General features: G+C 37.3%; 1 protein-coding gene across 5 annotated transcripts in view; it reads left to right on the forward strand.

Annotated features, from left to right (window-relative positions):
• FOXN2 (forkhead box N2) overlaps nt 1-13,595 on the forward strand; it is a 71,677-nt gene extending 58,082 nt beyond the window's left edge. For 4 of the 5 annotated variants that reach the window (XM_025992607.2, XM_072742312.1, XM_072742313.1 and 1 more), the window contains 2 exons: nt 5,937-6,005; nt 9,160-13,595. In XM_025992607.2, coding sequence (XP_025848392.1) covers nt 5,937-6,005; nt 9,160-9,683 — 593 coding nt within the window. In that variant the 3' untranslated portion in view covers nt 9,684-13,595. Of the gene's footprint in view, nt 1-5,936; nt 6,006-8,020 lie in introns of all 5 variants that reach the window. The other variant, XM_072742314.1, reaches the window with a different exon arrangement.
• Nucleotides 13,596-20,569: the final 6,974 nt, after the last annotated feature.

Below are 20,569 nucleotides of genomic sequence, written 5' to 3' on the forward strand. Positions count from 1 at the left end.
CTTTTTTTCTCTTGCTGCTTTAAGGATCTTCTCCTTATCTTTGGAATTTGCAAGCTTCACTATTAAATGTCGAGGTGTTGATCGGGTTTTGTTGATTTTAGGGGGGGATCTCTCTATTTCCTGGATCTGAATGCCTGTTTCCCTTCCCAGATTTGGAAAGTTTTCAGCTAGGATTTGTTCAAATACATATTCTGGCCCTCTGTCCCTTTCGGCGCCCTCGGGAACCCCAATTAAACGTAGGTTTTTCTTCGTCAGGCTGTCATTTATTTCCCTTAATCTATCCTCATGGTCTTTTAATTGCCTGTCTCTTTTTTCCTCAGTTTCCCTCTTTGCCATCAACTTGTCTTCTATGTCACTCACTCGTTCTTCCACCTCGTCAAGCCTCGTCGTTAGGACTTCTAGCTTGGATTGTATCTCATTTAATTGATTTTTAATTTCTGCCTGATTGGATCTAAATTCTGCAGTCATGAAGTCTCTTGAGTCCTTTATGGTTTTTTCTAGAGCCACCAGTAGCTGTATAATAGTGCTTCTGAATTGGCTTTCTGACATTGAATTGTAATCCATATTTTGTGACTCTGTGGGAGAGAGGGCTGTTTCTGATTCTTTTTTTTGAGGTGAGGTTTTCCTTCTAGTCATTTTGCTCAGTGCAGAGTGGCCAAAAACAAGTTGTATTGGGAAAAGGAGAAAAAGAGAGAGAAGGAAAGAAAAGAGAAAAAGAAAAAAGAGAAGAAAAAAGGGAAAAAGAGAAGAAAAAGAAAGAAAGGAGAAAAAAAAGGGTGGGGTGGGGTGGGGTGGGGGAAGCAATCCGAAATCAAGAAGAAAGAAAGAAAAAAAAGCACAAAACAAAACAAAAACAAAAACAAAAAACAAACAAAAAACAAACAAACAAACAAAAAAACACGGGGGAGTATCTTCCGATTCTGTATACTTTAAGTCCCTTGACTTCCCCTGGAACTGGTCCGTCTCGCTGGTCTTCTGGGGGAGGGGCCTGCTGTGCTGATTCTCAGGTGTTAGCACTTGGGGGAGCTGCTCTGCTCTGCCCCTGCCTGGTGCAGGGCTTGGTGGGGGTTGTTCACCCCGTGAGGCCCCGGGAGGAAGCCACAGTGGCGGGGGCAGCTCTGGGACCCTGGAGTCAGCTGCCGCAGTAGCTCCGGGGCTCTCCGTCTGCAGGGCCTGGGGGCTCCCGGGCGGGGCCGCTGATCTGCTCAGCTCGGGGCAGGAGCGTCCTCGCTGTCCTGGGCCCTCCTGGCCTCTGCCTGTCCCGGGGGGAGGCCGGATCCTGGGCTGTGTCCCGGCGCCCTGTGCTCCGCAGCCTGTGCTGTTGGATTCGCGCTCCCGCCCCGCAGCCCCCTCCGTGGAGCCGCCGCCCGAGCTCCTCCGAGCTGTTCCCGGATCCGCGCTGCCCCCTCCGCACGGAGCTTCTTCCTCCGCCCGAGCCGCCGCCGAGCTGCCCCCAGAGCCGCGCAGCCCCCTCCGCGGAGCCGCCGCCCGAGCCCCTCCGAGCTGTTCCCGGAGCCGCGCAGCCCCCTCCGCGGAGCCGCCGCCCGAGCCCCTCCGAGCTGCTCCGGGTCCCGCCGAGCGCTGCAGCCCTTAGGGAGCTCGGCGCATCTCCGGGGCGCAGTTCCTCTGTTACTGTCCCAGGGAGCCCGAGGGCATCCCCGCCTTCCTGGGGATCCTGCTCCAATTCCCCGGGAGGCCTTTCCGCGGGGAAGGTCGGTGCAGCTCCTGCTCCTCCGGGCCGGGGCTCTCCTGTCCTGGGGACGCTCGCCCCGGCCTCAGCCCGGCTCCTCGCGGGCCCCTCCCCCTCGGAGGCCTTTTGTGTCTTTATTTCTTTCTCCCCGTCTTCCTACCTTGATAGAAGCGCGAACTCTTCTCACTGCAGCGTTCCAGCTGGTCTCTCTTTAAATCTCAGGCCGAATTCGTAGATTTTCAGGATGATTGGAATGTTTTCTAGGTAATTTGTTGAGGACAAGTGACTTGGAGACCCTGCTCTGCCGCCATCTTGCCCCTCCCCCCCAGATTGGGTATTCTAAATAAAAATTGTAAAGTCTACACAGAGAGTTTTTGTTGTATTTGTTCTAAGAAATTCAAGATAGTACGTTGGATAAATCATTGGTAATCAGGTATTCTTGATTGCTCAGAGGTTGGGGTCATTTATCTTGCTGTTAGTCATTTTTCTAGAGTTAACTGGCAAGACATTAAGAGAAGCATACTTATAAATGTTCAACCAAACAGATCACATATAGATAAAATCCTTTTTCAGGGAAGTTTTTGGTTTCATAAAGTTACTTTCATGTGGGAGAGTTCAAATTAACTTGGCTATAATAAATCTATATAAGAAACAAATGTGTTTAAGTAACACTTTTCCTGTCCTTCTACTATTACAAAAATAGTACCTAATTTTGTTATCATTTTAAGTATGTAGAAACTAGGAAAAGAAGTGGTGTTCATGCAGCTTTCTTAGGGAGTCAGGGTAAGCTTCACCAATGTTCTTTAGTTTTAGGTATTTCAGAAATATGACTCCTTGAATTCTCACAGAAGTTTACTATAGGAAGTTAAGCTAGAGGTATATTAATTTTTTTGATAAGACTTTATAGGTACTTCATTTATAAGACTATAAATTTTCTGAAATTGTTTCCTCATTTATAGTACTTTCCAGTGTTAGATTCTGCCTCACAACTTCCTCCCCCCCCCCCTTTTTTTAAATGAAATTGGAAACAACAAGATATACCTTTTTTATATTAAAAGAAAAATTGTTTCATGGAGCAGAAAACTCTATTAGGGCTTTTGCATAATGCCATGCAAGATGTGCCCCGCACAAGGACACTTGGCTGAGGCAATGAGTGAGGTCTGAAATTCAGCCCACACTCTTCAAGCTGTGTGCCTTCATACAGTGAAGCATTCACCTGGAGACAGACTTGCTTTTTCCCCAGTTCACACAGAGATACAATATGGGCTGGAGTCTACCTTTTTTTCATCAAAGACATGTTAGAATATGAACACTATCAAATTGTAGTCTGGCCTCATTCTAAAAGACCAGAATTGGAGAGATCTTCCTTGGCTATCATGGGAATCACTGATTCAAATTCTTTTAACTTACTGTTCTTTCTGCCTTGAAATTCTTTTCCTTCAGATACCTACGTGGCTTCTTTTTCTCATCTCCCTGAATCTTTGCTCAACCATTCATTGCCTCTTCTTGAAGGCTTCTCTAACCTCTGTGTTTAAAGTATAACCACCCTTCCCAACACTCTCTATCCCCCTTCCATTTATCTATAATATATATATATATTATATACAATATATATACCCTTGTGTTTGTCACGCTCTGACATACTATGTTTTAATTCTTCCTTTGTGTTATGAGAGGGTAGGGATTTTCCTGTTTTGTTTTTTGCTATATTTCCATAGCCTGGAAAGATGTCTGGCTCATAAGAGGACACTCAGTTTGTTGAGTGAATAATAGAATGGAGAATTTCTTGTATATTCTGTAAATTTCTGCAGAATTTCCTACTCTATTCGTGGATACTTAGTAGGTATTAATGAGTGATAATTGATAGAGTACAAATTGAAGGCCTGGGTTCTGGAAGTAGACTATTGAAAGGTTCAATCTTCATTATTTCTAGAGACCTGTCTGTTTTTCATTTTTAAGATGGAAACACTATTAGTATCCACATTATAAAGTTGTGAGGATTAGATGAGTTAATAATACTCAGAACATGCAAGCCCATTGATATGCAGCATTAGTTAGTAATTTGGTGATGATCAGCTTAATTTAAGGAAAGGAAGGCAAAGAAGTTCTATACTTCATTATTTGCACATTTATCAATGACCTACTACTGTTCTAGGCATTGTAGAACATAGTGGATAAGACAGGTTCCGACCTTAATTGGGGAAGCATTTGTAGAGACTCTTATTTCACAAGGTTACAGTTTATTGAAAGGGAAAGAGCTGTAGTTTTATGTGCTCCTTTGTAACAACCATCTCCTGATTTACTTAAGCCTGTTTGGTAAAGCCAATAACAAAAATAAGTCCATATCTTTATGGCTTTGTTATCTAAAATAACTTTACAAATAGGTATTACAAATAAAATGGAAAACTTTGGGGTAATAAAGATTTTTAGCATTGCGATAGAAATGGGAAGTTTCGTATCCAAATCTTATTTTAAACATCCTTTATAATTTAAATTTTTTAATATTGGGATGCCTGGGTGGTTCAGTGGTTGAACATTTGCCATTGTCTCAAGTCGTGATCCCAGGGCCCTGGGATTGGATCCTGCATTGGGCTCCTGGTAGGGAGCCTACCTCTCCCTCTGCCTATGTCTCTGCCTCTCTCTCTCTCTCTCATGAATAGATAAATAAACTCTTTAAAAATAATAAAATAATAAAAAATAAAATTTCTAAATATTTTTTAGCTTTTCCTTCATGTTAGATTATACCATTTCATTTTTATTTAATTACAGTTATTCAGGATAATGAATCGCCAAGATGGAGAACTTTTGGCAGAAAAGTAGTTATGAGAACATAATGACTTTATCTGGATTAAAACCTGTTGATTCGGGAACCCTGGGTGGCACAGCGGTTTGGCGCCTGCCTTTGGCCCAGGGCGCGATCCCGGAGACCCGGGATCTAGTCCCACATCGGGCTCCCGGTGCATGGAGCCTGCTTCTCCCTCTGCCTGTGTCTCTGCCTCTCTCTCTCTCTCTCTGTGACTATCATAAATAAATAAAAATTTTAAAAAACCTACTGATTTTACCGGCCTTTTGAAACTCATTTTCCTTATGGAATATCCATAATTATATTTGACCTCTTATGAAGTTTATAGTACTTGTAGCCTTATATAAAATTATGATTAAAAACATTACTAATACTTTTGTGCCAGCAGTAGTTATTCATTTAGTGTTTTTAGTAACTCCTGTAGCTAGTATGTAATTAATGCAGTACTTCATAACTCTAGATATGCCCAAGTAAAGATATTTTTTAAATGCTAAAAAGGTAGGGGCGCCTGGATGACTGTCAGTTGGGCATCTGACTCTTGGTTTTGGCTCAGGTCCTGATCTCATGGATGGTAGGATTGAGCCCTGCACTGGGCTCTGCACCAGTGGGAGTATGCTTGGATATTCTTTCCCTCTGGCCCTCCCCCAGCTCACACTCTCCCCCTCTTCCTCCACCAAAATAAATAAATCTTAAAAAAAAAAAAAAAAGAAGAATGCCTTAATATACATTTTTAGTTACAGTTGGCCCTTGAATAATATAGGGATTAGAGGTGCTGATTCCTGCTCCCTTCCCCAATGCAGTTGAAAATCCACGTATAACTTGATTCCCCAAAAACTTATCTACTTACAGCCTTACTGATGACATAAAGTTGATGAACACATATTTTGTATGTTTTGTGAATAACATACTGTCTTCTTACAGTAGAGTAAGCTAGAGAAAAGAAAATGTTATTAAGAAAATAATAAGAAGGGGATCCCTGGGTGGCGCAGCGGTTTGGCGCCTGCCTTTGGCCCAGGGCACGATCCTGGAGACCCGGGATCAAATCCCACGTCGGGCTCCCGGTGCATGGAGCCTGCTTCTCCCTCCTCCTGTGTCTCTGCCTCTCTCTCTCTCTCTCTCTCTCTGTGACTATCATAAATTAAAAAAAATAATAATAATAAATAAAAACCTTAAAAAAAAAAAAAGAAAATAATAAGAAGTTTTATTATCTCCAGTACTACTCCATTCCCCTTTACTCAATACTGTTCACAAAACTGTTCATAATTTTAAGTGAACAAAAATAGATTGCAGAATAATATGTGTCCCATTTTGTTTAACGTGTGGGTGCCTTTGTGTTTTTAAGTAAAAGAATATACACCAAATCTTAATGTTAGTTACCTTTGCAAATACTTATAATAGCCTCTTTTATAATTAATTAATACTGTTATTCTTTTCCTTTTTCAGAATCTGATATTGATGCTGCCACTGCAATGATGCTCTTAAATACTTCTATCGAACAAGGAATTTTAGAATGTAAGCAATCATGCCTTTCTTCCTATAACAGATTTTTGCGAGTGCTTTTTTAAATGTAATTTAGAATGCAAAATATTTAAATGTTGTAAGCAAAATTGTTTTTTTCCAACTAAATTTGTGTTTTCATTGGAATTACTTAGTTTCTATTTTATTCTATTTCCATTAATATATCTGAGCAATTATGAAATTGAAGTTAATACTGTGATAAATATTTTTACATAGACCAAGAAACAAATAAATTAAGGTTAAAGATTTAAAAGTAAAAAACCATAAATAAGAAAATATAGGAAAGTATATTAAAACCTTGAAATTAGAAAACCCTTCAGATACAAAATGCAAAATCCATAAAAGAAAATATGGGTAAATTTAATTAAATTAAACATCAGAATGTTGGAGTTCTGACAACAAAAGATATCTGTAAGGAAAGTCACACAAGACAAACCCTAAAAGAACATTTTTTTTACTATGTGTATAACAAATGGTTAATACTGAGTATATGTATATAAAAGGATTCTACAAGTAAGAAGGAAAATGTTCAACAGAGAAGCCAAGAGAATATATATTAGATGGGTCTCAGAGAAGGAAATAAAGTATTCGATACACATTTGAAAAGATGTGCACCTTCTCTAGAAGACAGGGAAATACAAAATGAAATAATATTGAGATACTGCTTTTTTTGTCCATGAGATTATGAAGAATTAAAATGAATGATAATATTAGGTGTTAATTGTGGGAACTGGATATTGTCATACACTGTAGGATGTAAATTAGTACAACCATTTTGCTCAATTGGAGGACAATTTGAAAATACCAACTACAAATACAAATCAAAACCACAGTAAGATCCCATACTAGTCAGAATGCCTAGTATCAAAAAGATAAGAAATAACAAGTGTTGATGAGAATGTAGAGAAAAAGGAACTTCTTGTTGGTAGAAATACAAATTGGTCCAGCCACTATGAAAAACAGTATTGGGGTTCCTCAAAAACTAAAAATAGAAGAACCATACTGTCTTCTAAATACCCCTTCTGGGTATTTACCCAAAGGGAAAAAAAACCCCACTTAATTTGAAAAGATATGTGTACTCCTGTGTTTATTACATAGCTAACATATGGAAGCAAACAGCCTGTATCCATCAGTAGATGACTGGATAAAGAGGAGATACACACACACACACACACACACACACACACACACACACACAGGAATATTACTCCACCATAAAAAAGAATGAAATCTTGCCATTCTTGACAATATAAATGGACCTAGAGAGTTTTATGCTAAGTGAAATAAGCCAGAGAAAGACAAATTCCATATGGTTTCACTTTTATGTAGAATCTGAAAATCAAATGAACAAACAAAAAACAAACTCAGGCGCCTGGATGGCTCAGTCCATTAAGCATCTGACTCCTGGTTTGGGGTCAGGTAATGATCTCAGGGTCATGAGATTAGGCCCCGCATGGGGCTCCATGCTCAGTGTAGGGTTTGCTTGTCCCTCTCACTCATACTCTGTCCCTCTCCTCACTCATTCTCTCTCTCAAATAAATAAATAAAATCTTCAAAAAGACAAAACCCCACAAAAAACAGAAACAAACTATAGAGAAAAAATCTGATGGTTGCCTGGGGGGAGGAGAATGGGTAGATGGGTGAAATAAGTGAAGGCAATTAGGAGATTACAAATTTCCAATGATAAAATAAATAAATCACAGGGGGATGAAAAGTACAAATAAGGAATATAGTCAATAATATTGTAATAACTTTATATGGTGACTACAACTTAGGGTGAGCATTTTGTAATGTATAGAATTGTCAAATCACTATGTTGTACTCCTAAAACTAACATAAGATTGTATGTCAACTCTACTTAGGTTTAAAAAAAAAAAAAGTGATAATTTGAAATGTGTATATTCTTTTACTTAATAATTCTATTTCTTGGTATTCTAGAAAAATATTTACATATGTGTAAGAAAAGGCATCTAGAAGGATTTTCATTGCAGTTTTTTTTTTTTTTTAAGATTGTATTTATTCACAATAGAGAGAGGCAGAGACCTAGGCAGAGGAAGAAGCAGGTTCTATGCAGGGAGCCCAATGTGGGACTTGATCCCAGAACTCCAGGATCACACCCCAAGCCGAAGACAGACACTCAACCACTGAGCCACGTGTCCCCGAAAGCCAGAAGATAATGGAATGATATCTTCATTCCTGAAAGGAAATAGCTGCACCCAAGGGACTCTAGGCCCTGAAAAGATACTGTTTAAGAATAATGAAGAAATAATGGGACGCCTGGGTGGTGCGCTTGCATGCTCTCTCTCTCTTTCTCTGTTTCTCATGAATAAATAAATAAAATCTTAAAAAACTAAAAAAGAATAATGAAGAAATAAATAGAAATATTTTCAGACAAACAGTGAAAGAAAGGACAGATGAGATTATTAAAAAGTGAAATCATCAGAAGGGTCTTTTAGTAAAGTCTAAGGGGCATATTTCAGAGGGAAGGAAAGAGATCCTTTCTTCCATGTAGAGAGAGACCCCAAATAGAGATGCCTGAAGTGGGCATGAAATGCAAGAAGAATGAAAACCAATGCAAGTAAGAAACATGCAGGTAGAGATAAACAAGCGTTAACTGCATAAAATAACACTAATGACATGTTAGAGGATTAAAAACAAGAAGACAACAAACAAACAAGATATCTTCCCTTGCCTAAGTTCATGAAGGCATACTCCCTATATCATCTCCTCAAACTTTTATTGTTCTTGCTTTCATATTTACGTGCTGAGGCGTCCCTCATTACAGTATTATTCTTAGTAGTGAAAAATTGGGAAAACCTAAATATCAACAAGGAAATGGTTGGCTAAAAAAAAAAAAAAGGGAAATGGTTGGCTAAACAGTGGTACATTCTTATTGAGGCATTCTGTACAAGCAGCTCGAAATAATTATGTTTTTCATGGAAAAATCAAGACATAAGATTAAGTGATTTTAAAATGTTTCAAATTAATACCTACAGGATATGGTCTAAGTAAAAAAAAAAAAAAGTGAACAAAAACCTATAGAACATTACTAAACGAAAGCACTACTCTGTATTGATATAGTAGTTTCAGTGGCCTGTTCTTGCAATCACATGCTTTGACCTATTGATGGAAGTTTTCTTTTCTACAGGTGAGAAGCCTCTTCCTCTTAAAACAGCAATGCAGAAAAAGAGGAGTTATGGCAATGCGTTTAATCATCCCAGTACTATGCGATTGCAAGAGAGTGATTCTTTGGCCACGAGCATTGATCCAAAAGAAGACCATAATTACAGTGCAAGTAGCATGGCAGCACAGCGCTGCGCGTCCAGGTCTAGCGTGTCTTCTCTGTCCTCTGTCGATGAGGCATATGAATTTATCCCAAAGAGTAGCCATGTGGGAAGTGATGGCAGTGAAGGATTTCACAGTGAAGAAGACACAGATGTTGATTACGAAGATGATCCTCTTGGAGACAGTGGCTATGCATCACAGGCTTGTGCAGATACCTCTGAAAAAGGGCAGCCAGGCAAAAAGATGCGCAAACAGTTATGTCAAGAAATTGATGAGGAGCTCAAAGAGGCAGCTGGATCTCTGCTCCACCTTGCTGGAATCCGTACATGTTTGGGTTCCCTAATAAGTACTGCAAAGACTCAAAATCAAAAGCAGCGGAAAAAATAGAAATACTTATTTGTGTGAAATTATTTTAAAGTGTGGCAATACTATTCTACTTAATTCTTTACAAGGGATATCAAAGCCATAATGGACTTCTTTTGTTTTAGGGTGGGGGAGGGGTGCTAATTACTTGTTTATTACAGAACATTTGTTTTAATTTTTATTAAGTAATTGCTGTTAGGATCATGCCCAACCATAGATATGATGCCAAGTCCTAAAAACATAATTTTTGTGATAAATGTCTCTCAGATTTGGAAATTTTTATATAAGAAAATTCACAGCCTCTGTCTTAAAACTTGTAGCAAAAATCTTCTAATCTGTTTATGTTAAAGTGTAAGGATTGGCAACTATAGCTTTCTTTTCATTTTCTTTTCCCATCTGTGTTAACTATAGCTGATGATCCAGCTAAAAATTTTGCTGATGTCTTTCTCATATACTTCTCTCTGGACACATGCAATCCAGTAGAATGAGATTTGGGTTTTTTATTTTGTCTTAATTTTTGTTTTTAATTATTTTTTTGTTGAACCATGGACAAAGTTGAATATAAATTGGAAAAGGTCCTAGTGGTCTAGGAAGCTCCTTTTGGTTGCATAGGCAGAAAGTACAGCAAAGAGTTCTGAGATTTAGAAAAGGCAGTTTTGTGGTATAGTTTCATCTAAGAACACTCCCAATTCCTATTACAATATTATCTTTGAATGTTTTTTACTTCCCAGATGTTACATAAAATTTATCGGAGGCTTTTTGTTTGTTCCCAAAGTGCTTTGCAGCCATTGTTTGAATTTTAGCCACTAGTTGTCTTTGTTGAGAAGAAACAATCTAATGAGAGGATATAGCCATAAAGTGTGTTATGGGGTTAACACTCATTTTGACACACTTTTTGCAATAAGAGAATTTCGTTTGCTTGTAAAGTGGACTGCATTCTGGGAATTTTGTAGTAGGAATGGAGTGTAATCTAAAATAAACATTTTGAATAATTAATAATTATGTCCTCATAATTATTCAGGTAGATCATTTAGGAAAAAACTTGTCTAAGGTTTATATGAATTAAATTTGTGTGTATTCCTAATTAAATTTAAAAGGACTTAACAAAACTGTAGAGACAAAGTACCTGTCAAGGGTTTAAAATTCATATAAAATTAAATCTTCTACAGTACACCCTTCAGGGGAGACAGTATAATACATAATATGTGCTGTTTATTCCATGCTAAAAGATTTTATATTGCTGTTCTAAACATGCATTGACTAAGGCATTTTAAGTATTGGAACAAATCTGCTTCAATGAGACATTTTTCCATATCATTTTTATAGTTTGACTATATTAAGAACACAGGATACTAATAATACTAAAATTACTCATTATGTATATTTTTTTACAGTTGGTGGAAGCAACTTCCCTAAAGTTCAGTCTTATCTCATGGTACATTCTGTTTTATAACAATGACCTTGTTATCATTTTTCTGATAATTTCATATATACATACATACATACATACATACACTCATAGGCTTATGATTTTGCTTGGTTACTTTCAGCTATTCCTATGACTAAAGCATTTTCTTGGCTTTTTTTTTTCTCTTAAAGAGACAAATATTTTTGTTTTAACTTGTAAATCTTATTTGGGCAAAACTGTCAATTGAGAGGCATAACGAAAACATCGTTTTCAATTGGCAAAACTTTAAGCCAGGGATAAAAACAATATTATCTGTCCCATTTCCATGTTAATTGTAATTGAACTTGGGTGGCCACATCAATAGAATCGGTGCTGTTGATATACAGTAATTTTTAAATTTGTTGATAATGAAAAATAGTTAACTATGCAGGATGAGGCATTTGGGGGTTTTTCCTGCATATACATCTCATCTACAGAAAATGGCTAATCCAAGTCAATACATTTTACTGAAGACAGTGACTATAATAAAAAAAATGCTTTACCACAGTATAAATAGTACACAGATGATAAAAATCATTTTAATAACAGTATCTTAAAGCTATTTACTGTAGCCCACTGTGGATAGACTTTAGTAACAATGTTTCAGTGATCTGGTTCCAGTTTATTTTGTTCTACTGAAATTCTGTACCACACATGTTCTTTCTGGTTCCTGTCCATTAGATAATTGCTCTTCATAAGCAGAGGGAAATGATCTTGGGTACGGAGGGGGAGAGTTGTTCTCCTTTGAGAGGGATCTTCAAAATTATTTTAGCTTAATGTAAATAACAATAATTCTTTAAACTTGATATTCTCTCCCTCTTCATGTACTCTTCCCACAAATTTAAAAATTTGTATGCTTCACTAGCAAGGACAATGAACACTTTCATACTAAAGATTAACGAGAAAAAGTCACAGGATATTTTACACTTAATTCTTATACAGAATTCAGTGCACCACTTTTCATTTGCTGATTTACCAAGGCAGTTATTTTTGAGAGGAAGTATCTTTTTTAATTATGATTCCCCCATCGTTACTTTCATAGGTATTATAATCCCATTCCTCAGGTGTGTTGAGATAAAAACATGGCTAATAACTACCCAATTAAGGAAAGTCATTTCAAGTCCTATGGACTGGAAATTGTATTTCTAATAATATAGTAATAAGAAATTATACTGTAATAGGAACAGTTTGGCAATCCCAGAGAGTTTATATGTTCAGCATATTTTAAGACTGTGATTTAAGCTAACATAATTTGCCTTACATCTATATAAATTGTTATAACTGATTCCAGTTTATAATAGATTTCTAGTAAAAGTTTTGAGTCAGCACAGTTAATCTTCATCTTTCACATCCCAGAAGAATCAGTGTTTCTTGAATATAGATCTTTGAAATTTGTTTGTGCAATATATTACTAAATTCATTAATAATTTTATGTTTCAAATTCAGAGAAAAAAACATATACTTGTATTCATGGAAAGGCTAATTATTGGTGGATTGCCTCCTTTTTTCCACCTTTAAGTCTTTCCTTTCCTCCCTATAGCCAGCATGACTTCTCTTAACTTAGATTCCCTTGTATATAGTAAGGCTTAGAATATATATTTTTTCTTTTGCTACTTTTCTGAGGCATTATGTAAAGGGTTCATACTAGGTGGTCAGTTAAATATATGTTAAGCACGAATTCAAGGTAGAGAAAGTGTTGAGGGAATGTGTGTGTCTTTGTAGACCAGGAGGCCTTTTCTAGCAATTTAATCAACAGATGTGAATACTTCACAAAGCTGTAAAGACTTTTGTCTTAAATACTACAGTAACTTAACAACCATTTGTGAAGATCGTAGCATTTGATTAAACTTTGAGGCCTTCTGGTTTACATGTACTTTACAGGTTTTTTGTTGTTGTTGTTAGTTTGAAATATGTAAGCTTTGATTGAAACAAAGTTTACTTCACTATGTTAATGATGTACTCAAAATATTTATTGAAAGACAAAGTAGAGTATTTTAATGTTATACCTGCCATTTTTTCTTAAAGCACATTTTTTTGTGTCTAACTGCCAGTGCCATTGTCAAAACTTGTTTTTAAAATTGTTGTACATTCTTATTAAACTAAGTGCTTAATTTTAAAGTATTATGTTGCCATCATATAGTGTATAAAATGTATAATTGCCAATTCACTGTAACTATTATTTATTTTTAAATGAAAGTATAAGAATGCTTTCTGATTCAAGAAATTTGAGTTATTAAACTGGTTTCCTTATCCTCTTTTCTAATGTAGCATAAAAATTGCCCTGAGTTTGAGTTATAACTGCCAGTAGATGACCAGTCACAAGTGAACCACTTCTCAGTTGCCAGTCTTTGCTCATATTAAAAGCAACTTAACAGATGTTTAGTTTTTGTATCTAATCTCTGATTATTAAAATGTTTATAAAGTTTATTTTTACCAAAGAGATGCAATTCATTATGATAAAGTATTACAGAATAAACCTTGTTTTATAACATTGTTGTACTTTCTCTATTATTTTGGGTTGGGTAGTGTAGATTTGAGTGGCTCATACTTCTACATACACCCTTTCCACTTGGGTGTTAAAAAATTGAAGTCATACAAATGAAAAAGTTTCAATTTCAGAATTTTAAGTCTTTTAAGTATTATTTTTCCTGGTTTTTACAGGCCAACCTAAATCATTTTGAAAACTAAAATAGTGTTAACTAAATTATTCACTTCCTGAAGTTGAACTTCTTTTCCCATGCATAGGTATATATAAGATATTTTGAAATATAAGAAAAATTGAGTAGAATATGAAATTAAGATTATTTCTAAATGTAGTAGTGTTACTTCAACACTACCCAATAATACCATGTGTAGCTATGTAGAGTTATTTAAAATGAGTCAAGTGAGACAGCCATATTGATTTTAAACTACAATGGTCTCTAAGCCCTCCTTCCTTCCAAAGCATCTTCTTGATATACAAAATCATTTACCAAACAACCATTTGTGAGAGTCGTGTTTGTTCCTTAGGAGTTTTATTCTTAACTATTGCATTCATCTAGCTCATGTTAGTTCTGAAGGGGGAAGAAATATATACCATTTTAGAAAAATAACATTAAAATATGGGTTAAAACACTTAGAATTTCAGAACATACTAATTTGATAATTTTTTTAAACTGGAAATAAGCTTGCAAAAATTGTGCAGAAACTTAGATGTGAAACTTGAAAATCTTTAAGAATGAAAGCAATTATTAATCTTAGTAACTGTTATTATGTTTCATGAAATTTTAAATAGAGAACTGTTAGAAGCTGGCAACTGAAAATTGAAATAGCCATGTGCTACTGGTACTGGTACCAAACGTGCTTATGTTTGATAGTTTGTGTTCCAAAAGTTTGTTTACAAATATGTTCCTGGAGGAGGCATTTTTCAGCGAACTTCAAGCAAGTTATGAAACCTTATTTACTTCATAATATAGTGGATAAACTTTTATTTTTATTTTTTTTTTAAAGATTTTATTTATTAATTATTCATGAGAGACACAGAGAAGGAGGGAGAGGCAGAGACACAGGCAGAGGGAGAAACAGGCTCCATGCAGGGAGCCCGATGTGGGACTCGATCCCAGGACTCCAGGATCATGCCCAGGTCCAAAGGCAGGCACTAAACTGCCGAGCCAACCAGGGATCCCTAAACTTTTAAACTAAAAGTGATTCTTACACGAAATTTTTGTATAAGTGGATTTACTTCCATTTTAGATTTTCCTCAACCTTGAGATTTTGGTTCAAGTAAACACTTAAAAGTCAATCTAGGGAAAATTTAATAGAAGTGGAAACTAGGAATTGGACCACAAGGAGACAATGTACAGAATATTAACTTAGGGGAGATTTTAGAACCTGAAACAAAATTGCTGTCTAATCATTGAGAATTCTTTCTTTTTTAAGATTTTATTTCTTTATTTTAGAAAGGGGAAGGGGCAGGAAGCTCAGGCAGGGCTTGATCCCATGACCCCAAGACCACGGACCTGGGCCAAAAACAAGGCTCGGTAGGCTCAACCAATTGAGCCACCCAGGTGCTCCTAATGGTTGAGAATTCTTTTAAGTTTTTTTTCTTTTTTCTTTTTTAAGGTTTTATTTATTAGAGAGAGAGTGCAAATGAGGGTTGGAGGTGGGCAGACAGGCAGAGGGAGTGAATCTCCAGCAGACTGCACACTGAGAATGGAACCCACTGCAAGGCTCCATCCCAGGACCCTGAAATCATGACCTGAGCCAAAACCAAGAGTCCAATGCTTAAGCAACTAAGCCCCCCAGGTGCCCCAATGATTGATAATTCTTAAGTGGAGACTACAGCCAGTGTAACTAAGTTTATATGATAATCTTGTATATCAGAAAAGGAATTGAGAAAAAAATTCCACACCCTTGGTGAACTGAGCATTTTTTCAGTCAGGTATTTCAGTGCCTAATGCCAAGCATTGAGTTTAAGTGTTGGATATATAATATGCACTAAGAGGTAAAAATAGATAATCCCTCTCCAAAAAATGTAAATGCAATTGTGAATTGTGATGATTGCCATTGAAAGAAAGAATAGGGAGCTCTGAAAATATAAATCTAGGGTTTTAGGGGAGGCTACCATGAAGAAAGTGATTTAAGCTAAGATGAAAGAAACAGGTATTGGAACTGATAGCATAGCATATTGTTCTGGGCAGGGGCAACAGCAATTACTAAGATCCTGGGATAGGAGAAAACAGATTTTTGGTGAACTAAAAGGCTAGTAGTTTGGGTACAAAGCAAAAGAGCTGGCTCCAGATTTTGCAAAGCCATGTGAGTCAAAAATTTGGGCTTTTAAATACCTTAGAGAAGCCATTGAGGGTATAGACAGTTTAAGAAATTACCCTGATACTTTGACTTGCAGCCATGATTAAGTGACGGGACCAGACTTAAGCTTCTCTGTAAACAACCGGAAAACTGAACAATATATGAAAAAAAATATACGAAACATTATTTGACAAGATCAGTAAGGGTGATGTCCCTCTAGCCACATTGATTAATGGGAAAAAATGATGGCCCAAAATAACAAAATCAGAAATGAAATGAAATGTAAGGACAGATCCTATAGATATTAAAAGGACCACAAAGGAACATGATTAGGAACTTTATGCCAATAAATTCAACAACTTAGAGGAAATTAACAAGTTTCATAAAAGATGTAAATCACCAAACTTAAGAAATAGAAATCTGAATAATATTGTACCTATTTGTAATTGAATTAATACTTAGTAATTAAAATCTTACAAGATGCAACACCCCAAAACACAACTCATGAAAGAAAAAATGGTAAGTTTGGACTTCACTAAAATTAAAAACTTAGGCTCTGTGAAAGTTATTGTTAAGAAAATGGAAAGACAAGCCACAGCCTGGGAGAAAATGTCTGCAAAACATATATAATATAATAAAGAACGGGTATCAAAAAACCACAAAAAGCTCTTAAAAATCAATGATAAGAAAACAAGACAATTTAAAAATGAGCAAAATATCTGGACAGTTCATCAAAGAAGATAAACAATGGCAAACACATTCAATGATGGTTCAACATTGTGTTATTAGGGAAATGAAATTAAAACTATTAAGATATCACTACACACCGATTAAATGGCTAAAATGTAAAACTGACAACACCAAATGCTGACAAAAATGTGGAGCAACAGGAACTCTTATTCACTGCTTCTGGGAATGCAAGGTACTGCCACTTTGGAAAAAGTCATGGTTTCCTACAAATTAAACATATTATATGATCCAGCAATCGTGCTCTTTGGCATTTACCCAAATGAATTGAAAATGTGTCCACGCAGAAACCTGCACGCCATTCTTACAGAAGCTTTAGGGGCACCTGAGTGGCTTAGTTGGTTAAACATCCAACTCTTGATTTCTGCTCAGATCATGACCTCAGGGTCATGAGATTGAGCCCCACATCAGGCTCCATTCTCTTTGGGGAGTCTTGCTTCTCTCCCTTTCTCCTTCTGCCCCTCCCCCAACTCACATGTGTTCTCTCTCTCTAAAATAAGTAAATCTTTTTAAATTTTTTTTAAGACTTTATTTATTCATGAGAGACACAGAGAGAGGCAGAGACATAGGCAGGGGGGAAAAGCAGCTTCCGAGCGGGACTCGATCCCGGGACTCCAGAATCATTTCCTGGGCTGAAGGCATATGCTCAACCACTGAGCCACCCAGGTGTCCCAGTAAATCTTTTTTTAAAAAAAGAAGCTTTACTCATAGTTATCAAAACTTAGAAGCAACCAAGATGTCCTTCAATATGTGAATGGATACCCAAACTGTTGTATATATCCACATATCTACATAAACTATGGTAATATCCAATACAATGGAAATATTATTCAGCCGTAAAAAGAAATTACATTCTCCAAAGAGATAACATCTCTCCAAGGAAGATATACAAATGATCAATAAGCACATGAAAGGATTCTAAACATCTCTAATTATTAGGTAAATGCAAATCAAAGCTACGAGATACCATCTCACGCTCCTTAGGATGGTTCTAGTTAAAACAATACAAACAGGGCAGGCCGGGTGGCTCAGTGGCTTAGCGCCACCTTCAGTCCCGGGTGTGGTCCTGGAGACCTGGGATCGGGTCCCACATCAGGCTCCCTGCATGGAATGGAGCCTGCTTCTCCCTCTGCCTGTGTCTCTGCCTCTCTGCCTCTCTGTCTCTCTCTTTTTTTTTTTTTGGAAGAAAAGGGAGGGGTTTTATTCTCAAGCATCTAAGGATTTACAAACGAGGGCATTTCGTTTTAAAAAGGGCTGGAAGGGGGGGAATACTGGTGACCAGAGAAGGGGTTGCGGGCCGGTGGCCTGTGCCAGGCCACCCCAGGCCCCTGCCTGCCCGCTCCACCCTCTGCCTGGTCAAGAAGGATGGCTGGTGACTGGCGACGGAGGGAGAGGACAGGAAAGAGGCAGAGGGGAAGAAGAGGTTCCCCCCCAGAACCCCCACTTCGTGCTCTCTCTCTCTCTGTGTGTTTCTCATGAATAAATGAATAAAATCTTTAAAATAAATAAATAAAATAAAACAATAGAAACAGAGTAACAAGTGTGGGCAAGGATGTGAAAGAATCAGAACGCTTGTACCCTGGCGGAGGAAATGTGAAATGGTACAGCTCCAAAGGAAAGTATATGGGAGTTTCTAAAGAAATTAATAATATGATTACCATATAATCCAGAAATCATACTTCTGGGCATATACCCAAAAGAAGTAAAAGCAAGGTCTCAAAGAAGTATTTGTACGTGTCCATCACAGCATTATTCACAAAAGCAAAAAGGGAAGCAACTCAGGTGTCCACTGACACCTGATAACCATGATGAATGGATAACCAAAATGTGGTATTATACACACGATGAAATATTATTCAGCCTTAAAAAGGAAGAAGATTTTGACACATAACACAGAAGAACCTTGAGGGTATTATGTGAAATGAAATAAGCAAGTCAAAAAAAGATACACATTGTATGATTCCACTCTGGTCAGGTACCTGGTGACATTCAGTTGATACAAAGTGAAAGGGTGATTGCTGTGGAAAGAGGGGAACGGGGACTTGTTTTTTAATGAGCATGGAGCTTGAGTTTTGCAAGATGAAAAGACTTCTAGAGATGAGTTGCACAATTGGTTGTGCTTAACTAGAAACAAAAAAGAAAAAAAATGAGCTATCGAGCCACAAAAAGACATGAAAGAATAGTAAATGCATGTTGCGGAGTAAAAGACACCAATCTGAAAAAGCTACATCCTGTGATTCCAACTATACGACATTCTGTAAAAAGCAAAATTATGGAGACAGGAAAAAGATCAGTGGTTGCCAGGGATTTCAGAGGGAGGGGGAGAGGAATAGGAGTAGCACAGAGGATTTTTAGGGTAGTGAAACTACTTTGCGTGTTACTGTAATGGTGGATCCATGTCATTTTACATGTGGCAAAACCCATAGAAGGTACGAGATAAAGAGTGACCCCCTAGGGGCGCCTCGGTGGCTCAGTTGGTTAAGTGTCTGTCTTCAGCTCAAGTCATAATCTCAAAGTCCTGGGATGGAGCCCTGCTCAGCAGGGAGCCTGCTTCTCCCTCTCCCTCTGCAGTCCCCCCTGCTTGTGCTCTCTCTCTCTGTCAAATAAATAAATAAAAATCTTTTTTAAAAAAGTGGCCCCCGTGTGAATTATGGATTTTAGTTAATAATAACATTAAAATTGACATTTGTCATAAGTGTACCACACTAATGTTAGAGGTTCATAAAAGAAAGACTTAGTGTAGGGAAAAGAGGGCTGAAGGCAGGTATAGCAGAACTCTGCTTTCTGCTCGATTTCTCTGTAACTTAAAACTGCTCTAAAAGGTTAAGTCTATGAATTAAAAACAAAGCAAAAGAAAAACAAAACCAAAAAACCCCTGTCAACTGCCAATTGCAAGAGCTCCCAATGGCCAAAGCTGGAACCATTTAAGCAACAAAATAAACAAGAGTATTGGCTTGTAACCCAAAGTATAAAATAAATATCCATGAGTACACATTGTTACCAATTATGACTGAATAAATTAATAAGTGAGGGAAAAGAGACAAATCTCCCATACAGAAAGATTCCCAATAAATGGTGCAGATACTCCAACCCTAAAGGAAGAGGAGCTTAACTTTCCTTTTCCTGAACTGGGGCTGCACATAATGACTTCCTTCCAAAGAGCAGAGTATGGACTGGGGGCGGGGAAGGAGGTGGAGAAGACTGACAAATGCTGCTTTAGCCCAGTGACCTTGGTCAACATTGACAGTCATAAATCAGTCTCCAAGAGTTTGTTTCCTCTAGGTGCCTCATAAAAGTGGAATCATACAATACTTCTCTTCTTGTATCTGGCTTATTTTAACTTAGAGAAATGTTTTCTTTTCTTTTTTAAAAGATTTTATTTATTTATTCATGAGAGACACACAGAGAGAGGCAGAGACACAGGCAGAAGGAGAAGCAGGCTCCATGCGGGGAGCCCGACATGGGCCTCGATCCCAGGTCTCCAGGATCACACCCTGAGCTGAAGGCGGCACTAAACTGCTGAGCCACCTGGGCTGCCCTAGAGAAATGTTTTCAAGGTTCTCCCATGTGGTAGCATGTATCAGAATTTCTTTTTTTTTTTTAGTTTGAATAATGCATATTGTATATATATGTATATATACATGCAATGATTTACATACCATATTTTGTTTACTCGTTTATCTGTTGATGAGTTTTTGGGTTTTTCCACCTTTTGGCTCTTGTGAATAATACTGTTATGAACATTGGTGTACAATTATCTGTTTAAATCCCTGCCATCAGTTCTTTGGGGTATATATGTAGAAGTAGAATTGCTCAATCAGATGGTAACTATAGCTTTAATTTAATTTTTTTGACGAACCAACATACTGTTTTCTACAGTGGCTACACATTTTACATTCCCACCAGCAATGCACAAATGTTCCAATTT

The sequence above is a fragment of the Vulpes vulpes genome, chromosome 16 (assembly GCF_048418805.1).
Source record: "Vulpes vulpes isolate BD-2025 chromosome 16, VulVul3, whole genome shotgun sequence".
NCBI lineage: Eukaryota > Metazoa > Chordata > Mammalia > Carnivora > Canidae > Vulpes > Vulpes vulpes.